At 31.3% G+C, this 14,888-nt stretch overlaps 1 protein-coding gene across 3 annotated transcripts in view; it reads right to left on the minus strand.

The window, feature by feature from the left end:
* The window catches only part of LOC129222379 (ubiquitin carboxyl-terminal hydrolase 7-like), an 88,598-nt gene that overhangs the window by 73,220 nt on the left and 490 nt on the right, over positions 1-14,888 (minus strand). For all 3 annotated transcript variants that reach the window (XM_054856878.1, XM_054856879.1, XM_054856877.1), the window contains exons 2-5: positions 7,525-7,632; positions 2,962-3,064; positions 2,776-2,874; positions 2,618-2,691 (exon numbers count right to left, since the gene is read on the minus strand). In XM_054856878.1, coding sequence (XP_054712853.1) covers positions 2,618-2,691; positions 2,776-2,874; positions 2,962-3,064; positions 7,525-7,632 — 384 coding nt within the window. The remainder of the gene's footprint in view (positions 1-2,617; positions 2,692-2,775; positions 2,875-2,961; positions 3,065-7,524; positions 7,633-14,888) is intronic.

Consider the following 14,888-nt stretch of genomic DNA (forward strand, 5'->3'; position numbering starts at 1 on the left):
TTCCACAACTTTGTTGAGCAGAATTTAGAAGTACTTTTGAAACACTCCGCTAGAACAATTTTCCGGAGACAATGTGCTGCGCTTGTTTGCCTACCATTGACAAATGAAAAAGGAAATTGATACATGACCAATTGTGAGCATTGATAAAAACTTTACTGTCTTCCACTAGGTGGGCCCTGCCCACGGGGTACTAACTACCAAATAGCAAATGGCCCATTCAATGGTCCTGAATGCAAGCTGTCTCCTATTGTTGTTCAAAGCTTGTATGTTCGGTCGGCTCAGGGGATCCTAGCTCAGATCAGGTTCGATAAGATACGATTTTGTGACCCTCCTTTACAAACGGCCTATGAGGAGCAACTTGAAGCATTTTGACAGTGTTGCTATTGGACTCTTACTCCATACAATAGTAGAAACGTCACTTACATTTTTCACTTGCAGCAAGTCAAGATTACACGATTACAAGATGAGATTATGATTTATTTTATTTAGATTACAGTCACGATTACGTAAAAAAAGGATGATTGACATTATGATTACGATTACAAGAGTATCCCATTAACAAATTACGATTATGATTACACAAAAACGTAATCGACGATTACTCCAAGCCTGATATTAGTAGTAATATTCTTTAAATACAGGTGAGAGTTTCTTCATCTTTTTACAGTATTACTCATTTATGGTTGTTACAAATAACAGCTGATACGAACAAATTCGTGGCTTTTCAATATTTCGTATTAACAGAGTTCAACTGTATTACGGAAAAAACTAGGCGTAAAAAAAGTATTAAGGAAGAATCTGCAAATCTTTTTTAGTTTGCATTTAGCCATCTATTGTATGAGGGTCAGTCAGAAAGTTAGTTGCACTGCTCAAGAAAACAAAAAAAAAAAGAGGTTGAAATTTTATAATAACTTTATTGTTATTCTAAAGTTTCATTCAAAATCTAATTTTTGACGCAACCACCTCCGTTATTTAAGCATCTGTAGAGGCATGGTGCAAGTTTTTCGATGCCTTCTGCAAAGAAATCTTGTCCAATGTCCAATAACCATTATTGGGTTGCAGCTTTCACTTCATCATCTGAATGGTGTCGTCGCTTTGAAAGTTCTTGTTTCATGGGACCAAAAAACATGAAAGTAGGAAGGTGAAAGGTTTAGGCGGCTAGGGAAGGTGATCCCACACTACCCACCTAAACTTGATCTTCCCTCACATTTAGCGTCGTCAATATCTGTACGTCCATTCTCGAACATGTTGCACCATTTCACGACAACTTAACGTGATATTGCATTTTCACTGTACACTTCATGCTACTGCCCATAAATTTCAATGCAATTGCATTTTTTGTCCACAAAATCGAATCACTGCACTCATCTTTAATTTGGAGATGCTACTTGCAGCTGTCAAGACATGTTTGCGACTGATCATCAGATAAACTAATTTTGCCTTGGGGAAGCAGCTTTGTTACATGATAAAGGTACATTTCTGAAGTGTTGCTACATCAAAATCGTCTCATATGGAATGTATTTACGAAGTAGTGCAACTAACTTCCTGACTGACCTACGTACTTGATCTTCATAGAGCAAACTTGCTTATTTGGTTTCTGATGGGAAAAAAAAACACAAAAAAACTACACATAACACTTCTCTTTTGTTTGTATAGAAAACAAAAAGAGTTTCTTCAAATATCACAGAAACTCACTTCTGAAGATAATGTGCTTGACCTTCTCACAGCAGTATATTGTAATATAAGCATTGATAGTTTTGATACATTTAACAAATCATACAAAATTGCAGAAAATGTGATGTTTGAAATACGACATTAATGAAACATTAACACTATATTAGTGTGATGTATGGGTTAGAGCACCAAATTGTAATGCCATTAAGAATTTATAGCTGATCTTAGTCTGGACACTCAAACCTGAATGCCACAGCAAAAACGTTTTGCTAATTATTACTTTCAGACACCAATCACAAGAATAATGCAAAATACTGGTTTCCAATTTAAGAGCAGTATTTTCATTGATGGATGTAATCAATTATACTAATTGATAATCTTTGATCTGACACGATACTTTCCCAAAAGCATAAATAAAATCATTACAATGAGAAATAAAAACAAATAATAAACAGTGAGATTGGAATTACTTTTGCATTTTTTTTTTCATCTATTAACTTGAAATTTATAATTATATTTCTAATCAATAGCATGTTCTTCAAATAATGCTTCACAATAGCTTTAAAAATTAACTCAAAATTATTGTGAAACATAAATGGAAAATTACTCTTTTCGCCAACGTTAAAAACTGATAGAGTGAAATATATAATTGCACATCGAAGTATTTTAAGCCTAGCAATGCCGTTCATTATTTTATATTGCTTTGCCTTGGATATGTGTGTAAGCACAACATATTACAACCTGAGTTTTGACATACCAGTTTATGAAAACTAGAAGCAACTTTAGCAATTCAATGACAAAAAAACATTTACCCTTTACACTGAAAAAAAAATCTTTTATGATCCCCCCCCCCCACACACAAGCAATTACAATATTTCAGATAGTATGGACATCATTGATGGCATCTATACATATGATTTTATGATATCAAAAGTTTACTTACTTCTGGAAAAATTTTCAACTCCTTCTTTTTGGGCTATTATCTTTAAATCAGCTAGAGCATTACAAGACCATGTACTAGAAGGAAAATACATTCCTTTATTCAAGAAAACATAATAAATAAATGTCTACACATTCAATTAAAAATAGAACATTACTTACGATGATTCAGATTCTCCATTACATTGTAAAAAGAAACCTAAACTTCTAGTCGGCTGCCTATCTTGTCCATGACTCGTGCGAGGCATAACCATGATTTTCCTTATTAAATAAGATTTTAAGAAATTATTCACACAATTCATTCTTCAATGAATAAATTTAAAAAAAATATACTGTGAAAAGATTTACCATGGTAAATTTCTAACAAATGTTGGTGGGCTAAGAGCTGTTTCCCGTAATTTGCTAAAATTTGAAACGACGAATCTAAACGTTGCTTCAGAGCGAGCTTCATCTGCAGAAGAGAGAGAGAAAACTTTAATTAGATAAAAAAATTTATCTAGCAACTATAACCCTCTTTTATAATTCATTTAATTCAGACCAACACATTACGAACATGTATCAGGATAAATATCTTTTTATATTACCAGAAAACTGCCTAAATAGCACTAGGAATTTTTTGCACACAGAACACGGAAGTGTTTAAATGTTTTGTATAAATTTTTTTAATTTATATATACGAGGGCTATTCAGAAAGTAAATAACATTTCCGTCTCATGCTGACAAAGTATATTTTGGCATCTGTGTTCGGCATCCCAGCCACAACGGAAACATCTCTGGTCTCTGCTCTACCCAGTTTTTTGATTTTAAATTTTAAAATGTGAGCAGGCTGCAATAGAAAAATCCGCAAGTTGTGAGGTGCCGCTTGTGATTTGGTTATTGTTTGCAAAAACCTAAAACTCATGTAAATTTATCGGCTAAGGTATGAATTCTTTAGAAATTTAATGAATGAAAGTTCCGTCTGGAAATGTTACATTCAGGTTAAAAACGACTGAACTAACGTTCACGATGAAGGGATGTTAATGACAAAATCTTTTCACCCATTCACCTTATAGCTGCCATCTAAAGCGGGCCACCTTTGATGGCATTAGGGGGCAGGAATCAAACAGTACTCTCATCCAGAAAATTTTAGAAAATGAAGGTGCTGAAACAATTTCAGAGGATATTTGTTGATGTTACAGAAAAGGGGATTTTTTCTTTTCTTATTCATTTATGTTGTAATTTTGAACGTAGGGTGCTCCTAATGCCACCTCCAGGCTATGAACCTGTTATAAATAAATATTAAAGGTCCATATTTTGAGTCATAAGCAAAGAACTCATTCAATCAAATATTCAAATAACACAGGGATACCCCCCAAAAGAGATCAAAAACTCAAATCATCCCCCTCCCCTCCCGAAAAATTTCAATGCCACAGTCTGCGCCATGAGACACCCCTGTAAATAAACTACTACAATAATTTTGATTCGCTTTCATGTTTCTAAAGCTCATTAATCAGCAAAAGTTGTATTTTAATATAGTATCTTCAGCTGTAATTTGCATATGTCTTGTCTTTCCCACTCTCTCATAGGCTCTTATAGGTGGTTCTATGTTTAGCACTTATTTTAGTGCTTGTAACAGGGTTCATACTCTATTCAAATGAAAAAATTCCATGACTTTTCCATGACTTCATAAAAAATTTCATGACCTTGTTAAATTAAGAGAATAGTACTAGCATTCAAACTTGAAAATTTTTGGAAATGAGCATTAGCAAAACTTTTACGCTAATAACCTACTTCATCAAAGCACTTACTTGTGATTGAAAAAATATCAGTGTGCACCTAAAAAATCTTATTTGTCTTCATGACATAATAAGTAAAGCAAAAATAGTGAATTATAACGGTGTTTAAATGTCTAATAATCTTTTTATAAACAGGTAGAATGATAACGAATGGGAGACAAAGGTTGAATGAGTCTTTAGGCCTACAAAGTTTCAATAATTTTGCTTCAAAAGTTTTCATAAATTTGTTTCAAAAGTTGCATTTTAGCGTCAGCAATGCATTTAAGTATGCACATAATTTGACAGTACTTTGGTTCATTCAAGAAAAGCCACATCCCTTAGTAAATTCATGTTTCTAAACCAGATATTAATTTTTGAAAAAAGAAAGAAAAACATTAGTAGCGAATAAATCTTCTGATTCAAATGTACTTGTTTATTTATTTACATTTTCAAATATAAATAAATTAATAGGTTCAGAAATTCCAGAACATAGTGTTTGAATCCTGACATTAAACGTTCAGTGGGTTGCATGGTTTAGTTTTGCGGGCCGTATGTTGGGCAGCACTGTTTTAGAATATTAGAATTCTCCTGTTTCTGTATTCTATCACCTAACTTAAGATCTTCATTTTATAAAATTTTCAACACATTGAGATAAAGTCTGAAAAATTTAATAATAAAGTTTTTACAAGCGGTGGAAACAAACTCGGTGGATTTTGTGGACACCACGCATTTTTAAGTGGGCGTGGCAAAATCAAGAATGTGCAAGTTCACTACTACAGAATATAAAATATGGGCAGTTCTCAAAAGGTGGGAACAAACACAGACCTCAAATTTGAAGCTTCAACACCAAATAACTTTCATTTTAATTAACTCAAAAATTTTTGAGTTAAACTATAATACTGTATAGAGACAAGAATTGATATAAATTATGGAAAAAATGCTCTTCAAATGCCCTTAAAAAAATATTTTCTTTGCTAAAAGGCACAATTTTGGACATACCAAAACGTTAACTGAGCAAATGTACCATTAAAAAAAAAATTTTTTTAACTATTTCCATACGTTTCAAAAAAAAAATTAAAGGTATGAATCTTACACTGAATAACTTTTTGTTAATATTTTACACAAATAACAAAAGTAAAGATAGATTATTTACTTTGTAAACGATTTTAAAAAACGTAAGTTTGAAATTTGATGTATGGCCAAAAGTTACGATCTTTACAATGCTATTATTTGAGAACTAAGCATATTATGTTTTCGTTTTAAAGGTATTTATCGATCCTCAGAATCATTTTTTAATTGTTTTAAAGTGTTTTCATAAGCTTTTATGCAGTATCTTAGAAGAAAAATGATTTTTCTTAAACATACATGTGAGATGTCCAAATGGCGTTACGATCTTGACGCCGATAATTCTGTCCGTTTATTCATAATTTTTGATGATCCACTGTCTTCTAACCTCAATAAAAAAGGTTATTATAATGTCATCTTCCTTAATCCATTGGTATTTTGCATAATTAATACGTTACACATTGAACAATACCTAAATTACAATAGAAACATGGCTGGTTATGTTCGTAACGAAAGCCATTTTGCGCTAAAATCGCCAAGCAAACCTCCATTGGCGACAACAGAGTATACGATAAGCTAAAGGTTACCAGAGGGGAATTCCAGTTTGACAAATGTAGTTTATCATCAGCTGCACCAGTTTTGGCGACTTTATCACCTGCGCTAGCAATTTTTTAATTTTTAATATTTTAGAGTTAAAAAAAATCGTCTGCAGTTGATTTGTAAACAAATATCAGTTGGTAATTTTCATTCTATCTTGAGATTTGAGAGATAGTAAGCCTTTTGAATTAACATGTTTTGAAAAAGTGCTTTAAACAATTTAATTAAGTTCTTTAATGGAATTTGTATTTATATACTTTTTGAAGTCATTATTGATTTTTAATACCTATTTGCAAAAGGATTTATTGCAAGGTTTAATGCTCACACGAGATTATGTCTCCTAGAAGTAGAACAAAAAGTGAGGTTCTGGTAGAAGTACATTCTAAGTTTGGAAAATATCTGCAGAAATGAAAGTTAATAATCCAGAGAAATACAAATGTTATTTAATAAAAGAAGCTACGAGTTTGTATAGTTATTTCCATGAAGCTTTTTTTTTTTACCTTTCATCAACTTCTTCAAAATCATTCCAAAACTTTATTATATGTAAAGAGCAGTATCATAGCCATTCAAGTACTTCATTGATATCCTCTTTATTATTAAATTTCAAAATTCAAAGGGTAGTAAATAAAATTTTCATTGGAAAAGTTAAAAATCAGATTAACAATTGTAAAAAAATGGTGAAACTTACATTATGATGATGTCCAAAATCCGTTACCTACAGGACAACAATGTCCAAAATCTGTTACCTACAGACAGCCGATTTAATTTGCTAATTAACAATTTTTACAAATACCTGTTGTCTTTTCATGTTCATATATTGTGTTCTAGGTATGCATGCTGTAGAATAAAAGCAAAATTTATGTCAAATTTGAAAATTTTTGAAATTGCTCAAAGTTAACTTTTTTGTTCTCACCTTTTGAGAATTGCCTATATAAAAAGTGTTGAAAATAATGGTAAATGCAAAATGAGTGATGTCCAAGCAGTAAAATTACATTGCAAAAAAAAGACAAGCGGCTGCTACAGAAGTGGATGTAATGGGATTTCAAAATTCAGATGTTTTTAGGATTGTTCAATTTTTTAGTTTTAATATGCAATACTGTTAAATCATTCAATATTTCTAATGCTCTTTTAGCAAATGTTACTTTCTTTTTGCCCAGGACATTTTTTCATGGCTTTGAATAATTTTCCATGACTTTTCCAGGTCTGAAATTTGCTTATTTTTTTCTCATTACTTTCCAGGATTTCCATGACCCGTACAAACCCTGTTGTAATGTACTTAATTTTTTCCTTTTTCAAGACTACTAAACAAATCATTTTAATGAAATTTTGTTTTAATTTTAACAGATATGATTTACAAACGCAAAATCAAAGCTTTCAAGTAAAAAAGGCTTAAATATAAACATTTTTAATCATAAAAAATTATGCTCTGAGACGTATAAATGCATGTAAAAAGTTTTTTTTTTAAACAAAACCTTACAACCAATTTTACATTTACCTTCTTCTTCCATTGGTTCTTCTTGACTACTTAAATTTCCCTCCTGTATATCACCATTTAAATATCGTTCTTCTCCACTTCCATCAGTTTGAATTTGTCCATTATCATCTATAAATTGAAAGAAAATTTAATTTATACGAATATTTTCCGCATGAGTTACTTTCAAATTTTACCTTATACTTATGTGACATAAAATTATCTTTTGAAATTTCAATGGATATCATTACTGTTATTAACCTGACTTTTCATTAAAAAAAAAAGAATATACATTAATTCAATACACATACTTTTGATTAGTTTTATTATTAAAATGCTTGTCATAATTATTTTCATGTTTATCTATTCAATATAATTGCTGCAGTGTTTCACCCAGATCAAAATACAGCAGGGGACTTCTTGACAAAAATGTGCCTCAATATAATAAAATGCTGGAACTTTTTCAAAATACGCAGCCTGATCTCCATATAACGAAGTAGCAACTTGCAGGGAAAAAATTTGATTTATAGAAACTAGGCAAATTTTATTGAAATTAATACTAAAACGTTGAAGTTAAATCTGACTTTTAATACAAACTTCAATTTCTCATTTATTTCCGAATTAGGGAAGGGTGGGCTACAATGAGACAAAAAACATATATTTTTCGTTTTTCGTACTGGTAATATCTAAAGCACAGAAACATATTTGATTATATTAACAGTATCAAATTATAGAATATTACACCAAATTTAGCCCATTTGATGTAAGAAAAAAAAGTTATGAGGCTTTATAAATTTGATGAAAAGTGTCTCATTGTGGTCCAGTTATGGGACACTGTGAGACATTAAGTAGGGGTAACAATGGGACAGTTGAAAAATCACTACTTTTAACTAAAGTTTACAAAAAAAAGTACCTTACGCTAGTTTACTAAAGAAACTTAATTCAGTAAACTGAGGGATTACTGTATCGTTATCTTAAATGAATTTGTTTTTAGAGGAGTTAAAATTCTTCAGCACTGTATTTCAGCCTCATTGTCAGAAAACTTTGTAATGGCAGGATACATATTTAGAGGAAGTACGCTGGCTTGTGCTTTTTCCACTCAAAGGTAATTGAGCTAAGACAAAATCCCCTTCTTTAAGATCCCGAGTTACTTGTAATGATTAGTTAATAAATATTTTTCAACCAAGCCTATTTTTTTATTGTTATATTTTTCATAAACTAAAACAAAAAAGTAGATTAAGTATTTTACACTTGCTTACTGCTACTTGGGCCATAATGAGACGTCTCATTGTGGCCCAAAAAATTTGTCTCATTTTGGCCCAAACAAAAAGATTTTTGTTTCATATCATTGAAATAAACCATGGAGTTAAAAATAATATAGCTGAATAATAGAAGATTAAAGTGTCAGTAACAACATAAACTACAACACTTAGCTTAATTGTTAAAGTTTTTCAAGGATTATGATAGATGCAAGTGTCCAAACAGTAACTAATTTTTTTCTACAAAACAAAAGCATAGAACTAAGAATTCTGGGAAGCATTTTGGATATGTTTACTCCTCCTAGGTGGTGATAGCTGTCAGAATTTTATTTATTTTTGAATTTACTATGTCTCACTGTGGCCCATGTCTCATTGCCGCCCACCCTCCCCTACAGTATATGACAGTTGATAATTCAAAAAAAAAAAGTTAATAAGAAAACTTTATTGTTTATTGTTTTAATAAATAAACAATCTAGACATGGGTTATTAATTATCACAGTAGCATCCTTTAAAAAGAACTATGAAACAGGTGCAGATCCAGATGGGGGGGGGTCATGGGGGTAATCCCCCACCCTTAAGCAACCAAATATAGTCACAATGTTATGGGCTTATATTTTGGAAATTTTCTAATGGTGACCCCTTCCAAAACCAGAAGCAGGATCGTTTTTGCTATGAATATAGAAGTCTTGCTGAATTGCCAATTTTAAGAAAAGTTCACTAAAGAAATGTTTGCATTCATAGAATCCTCTAAAAACTTCATCAGAAACATTTTTTTTACTTGAAAGTTAGGACTTAATGTGTGAAAGCATTTATTTTTCAATGGCTTGTAAATTTTAAGATTTTCATTGAAGCTTAACAGACAAAATACTACCAGGGAAAAAAAGGAATAAGCTAAAATTAGTTTTCGCCCAATCCAAAGTTGCGGGTGTGACATTTACACTAACTAAATTAGTCATCAGCAAAAATATTTTAGAGTATAGGTTTCAATTTTTACATTTTTCAATAAAGATCACTTGCAGGTACATTGATGCCAATTTTCAAGTTGATTGATATTTTATTTATTTTTTAAAAAATTAATTTCTACCCGTTGCGGGTGTGACATAAAAAGGACATGCATTTTCACCTTGCGATCAAAACATTCAAAACTCTGTGAATTATATCAACTGATCAAACTGGTTTTTTTTAATGTTAGACAGTAATACTTAACAAATTATTCTATACAAAAATTTAGATACTCACTCAATTAGTTTCACTGTAAAAAATATTCAAAGTTGCCGTTGCGGGTGTGACACCCCGTTGCGGGTGTGACTTGTGTGGCCAATAAAATAACAACATACACAAATAGTTATCAATCAGACATTTTATGATTAGCACAGTAATAAATAAGAGAAATTGCAAATAACTAAGGAAATTTTTTTACATAAATCTCATTTCCAATCTAGAATTGATGATTTCAGGGGGTGTTAGTTTTCTTATTACAATGTTCTGTTTCTTCCATGATATGTCTGACTGATTGGGCTAGATGTATACATGTTCTGAAGGTTTTTTTTTCAAGTATTCTACTTGTATGTCTTCTCCATCTATTTGCTTGATTTGACCAATTTTTTTTTTTTTTTTTTTTTTTTTTTTTTTTTTTTGAGGTAGACAACAAAACTAATTCTACAAAATCTCCAATAGCATTTATATTACCAAGGGAGATAGTTTCATTGCTGCCTCAGTCAGAAACAATCTTCAGTGCACTTTCTGCAGTTAGTGCCTGCCACTTGAATTGTACCCATATCGATCGGTACAACATGGTGTACCGATTGTAAGTTTGGTATAGCTTTGTACAAGACAGCAGCGTGCGTGAAGCATTTTTGCAACATCTTTTGTGATGTCGCTCTCCGCAGAATAAAGTACTCTGATTTTTTTAAGAGCCTTTTCTGCTCAAATGGCAAAATCCGATGCAGAATTGACTGTTGCTCTACGCTGTAACGGCAAGTGACACCATTTTTTATTTGTTACCGCACCAACACCATCCACAGCTCTTTATCTATGAGTCCTTGCAAAGTATGACCATGCAATTTTAATGTTGTAGTCTTTATGGTTGTATGACATTAACAGAAGATTGTACCTGTCTATGGATTGCATTACCAAAGGTTTGATTTGAGCTCTTCAAAAAATTGCCATCGACTCTGCTTCTACAGCTGGAGATGGTGTGGCCCCTTTTGTCGAAGATTTCTTTCTCTCTCTACACTTTCTCTGCCTCTCATTCTGGTTTTGCCTCTACATTTTCTTTTCTTTCATGGCCACAGATGTAATTTTTAAAAGTAGTTTCTTTGTAATTTCTATTCTTGCTTTGTTTCTTTCCCTTTCTTTTAGAAAATATTCCGAGTATTTAGCCGAGTTTTCTTTCATCTTTTTACGATGATTTCGGAATCTTTCAGTGCTGTTCATTCTTCTGCAAAAAAAAAAAAAAAATGTGTAAAGTGAATAAATATAGCACTACAAGTCCCAAAATATATTGTTGAACATTTTTTTTTTGAAGTTCTTTGAATTTTTCAACCCCAATTGAAATTAAAAACATTAAGTTTTGATTCATTTAAAACTTGAACTGACAGAATTTTATACAAAGTTTTTTTTAATAAATATTGTAATAAAAGTTTCATTACTATTTTTATTATTTCTTTATATTTATTTTGAATTTGAAGTAAAAAATAATCTGTCCCTAATATTACATTATTTGTTTTAGAAAGTAAAGGGGGGAAAAAGTCAAATGCTGAAAGCAAAATTATGCATTTTTATACATATACTAAAGATAAAATATTGTTTTGGTTTTTTAAAGTTTTATTTAAAAAAAAAACAAATCTTACCTTATTGATTAGTTGCCTTAATTATAAATCAAGAAATACAAAAATGTTTCTTAGGAGAACCAATAATATAGAATACCAAGCAAAATAAATCAACTGCACATGCTCTAAAGATACTAATTTTGAATTAACTGGTGTCTAGACAAATAAGTCAAATGCCAAAGGTTAGGTCAAAGGTTAAAACATTAGTGCTGTCATCTACATGCATTCCAGAATTACATTTGTGTTTAATTTAAAAAGATGTTGCGGGTGTGACTTTAACTAAATGTCACTCCCGCAACAGGAACATGTCACACCCGCAACGCTTAATAACTCCAATTAAAACATTAATTAATTTTTTTTGTGTTTGTTATTCAAAGTACTTTAGTAAACTATTTTAGAATACAAAGTTTCAAAACTTTTAGGCAAATAAATTTTTCTGTGGAAATATAAATGCATTTTTTTGTTGCGGGTGTGACACAATAATTAAGAATAATTAAATATGCTTACCTTTTGTAGTGAAGATTAGTAGACATTTCTCTTCAGGAAAAAACTGTTGCTAATGAATGTCAGATTATGTGTGAAACTTTATAGATTTCTAGAATTATTTGTTCAGCTGTAATAGACCATGCAACATAAGCAGTTTTGGTGCAGTCTAGTTCGCACTGATATAGTTCCACTTTAGTAATTAAAATAAGAATGTTAATGACATAAATGAAATTTTTTTTCAATAAAATATGAACTAGTATACTTTTAACAGTGTGTATGCAAAATTTCAACCATATTGAATGAAATTTGAATTTTCATCCTCATGTCCACTTTTTTTTGGATTGGGCGTTTTATAGGACAAGTCGCAACATAAAATCGAAAATGACGGGTTGTTTTGTTCTAAAATTTAAACGTTTCTCTAATTGTTCTTCCACCCCTGAAAGTCAACTGACTGACTTGTGGGGCTTGTAGTGCCAACCACCGAGTTTTATTTTTCTCTAGACAAATTTTTGTGAAGCAAAAGGTCTAAAGTCGAATAAAATGCCCCATAAGGTTTAAAAATAATATAGATATTTTTTCGATGCATTGAAAGTTTTTCTATGTAACTAACATGGTGATTTTCTAAAAGTTTGAAAGATGGAAAAATTTGGTACATGGAAGTACGACTGTATTTACTGTAAAAAAGTCAAGATTTGCAATACAATTTTCCCACGATATAAAAAGTAAAATATGATTGTAAAGAATTAAAATGAGCTAAGTGCAGCTAATGAGCCAAATTTACCTGCAACCAGGGTTGCTAGACCTCCCGTATTTTGCCAAATCACAAAAAACTTTGATATGGGACAGCAACAGCAAGCCCTTATTTTTGCAAAGAGTAACTGTTACTGTTGTGGAGACACTTGCCCGAGTACAAATGCAATGTTCTGTGTGTTTATATCATGCCGTCTTTCAGTGAAGAGGCACTAACATACATCACGGTACTGGAAGGCAGCAATGTGCCTAAATTGCGTTGTTGAATATAAACTGAATCTTGAAACATTTCGGAAAACAATACTGCTACATTTGGCCAATCAAATTAAAGAACTTACAGAAAGTGCAACAGAGAAACTATTTATCAATTATTGAATTCAAAACAAAACTTTTTGTTTAAATATTGGCACAAAAAAAGTTTTGTTCAGTTAATTAACTCTTAAGTGCTGTGTTCAAAAGGGTTGTGCCCAGCCTCAAGTTAAATAAGAGACAAAAAACTACATAAGAACTTCAATCAGGACGATTTGGTATATCAAAACGAGCAATTTCTTTCTTTACGTCTTCATATAAATTAGTTACCAGGACAGGAGTGCTTCAAGTCGCCATTGGTACCATTACCACCTCTATCATTGGCACTGGCAGCCCCCTGTACCCTTTTTTCAAATTTTAATTTGGCAACCCTGCCTATAATAGAAAAGTACCAAAGAATAGCCAAATGTTATTCAACAAGCTAATCCGTGTTTAGTTACCTCTATTATACAAAGAGTACCTAGAAGTTTTCCTCATTCATTACAAAATACAATTTCGTAACTCTACAAAGGATTTAGTAAAAGTCAGCATTATTGTTGGATATTGCACTAAATAGCACATAAAAGATCATAAATATTAACACTAGACAATTTTGAAAGTTTTTTCTGCTCGACTTTTATATGTTCTTGATTATCCTTACTGTTACAAATCAGAGAACAAATTGAATTAATTTCAACCCTTAACATAATAAATCTTTTTCTTAACTTAAATAGACTCTGAAGAGATTATTATTGTAAAACATTTTGAGAATAGCATAAATGCTTGTTTTAAGCTTACGAGGGACTTTTTTTTGAATGCAAAAGCTTATGGTGAAGAGATATCTGACAAAAGCATTAAATTGGCTTTTGATGGATCTTTTCATCAATATTTTTAATCGCTCTGGACGAAGAACATTCCCAGAAAACCTAAAACCCTTTGCAGTTTTTATTGCTATTTAAAAATTTTAAACGTTTTCATAAATTTAACTTGCCACATAAAGGTAAACATTTTATTAATCAGAAAAGGTTACTTCCTAATATACAGCAAATATAACAAACGAAACAAAATATGAATGGCTAATTGCCACTTGAAGCCATTATAAAACTCGTAAGTTTTACTGCAAAAATACTTCCCTGCTCATTTAGCTGGGGGGGATCCATCTAAACATGAAAAAATACTTTTAGAGTAGTTCTTCTTTTCTGGTTTTTTACTTAAATATGACTCACATCTATATCATGTGAAGAAATAACCAACCACCACATCCTACATTGCATGGAAGTTGCCTCGTAAATATTTCAAGAAAAATCAAAAGACAATTGTTATGGAGAACATAAAAATTTAGAGAAACTTATTGTCACTTGTCACACCAATTCACAAAAATTAATTTCTTTTGCACACTGACCTTTCAAAGAGGTCATTACATTATATTGTCCCCCTTCATCTCAAACACAGCGAAATACATAAAATTGTAAGAACTAATCAAACAAAAGAAAACAAATAGTAGACTCAACATTTAATTGAAAAAAAGCTTTTAACGATGTGCCACGTCTTTTTGGATCCGCTGGCTGAAGCCTTGCAATTTTCAAAACAGAACAAAAATGAAAGAGTAAATGAAGTAAAGGAAGAAACCGAAAAAAACATTTCAAGGTGTATAGTGTGATGTTATAAACAAATGATGTAGGATATTTTATTAACAAAATGGCATAAATTGGACGATCGAAACATTTTCGACATGATTAGGATATGTTGCTCAATGAGTTTAACAAAATAGGAT

This window comes from Uloborus diversus, chromosome 5, assembly GCF_026930045.1.
Source record: "Uloborus diversus isolate 005 chromosome 5, Udiv.v.3.1, whole genome shotgun sequence".
Taxonomy (NCBI): Eukaryota; Metazoa; Arthropoda; class Arachnida; order Araneae; family Uloboridae; genus Uloborus; species Uloborus diversus.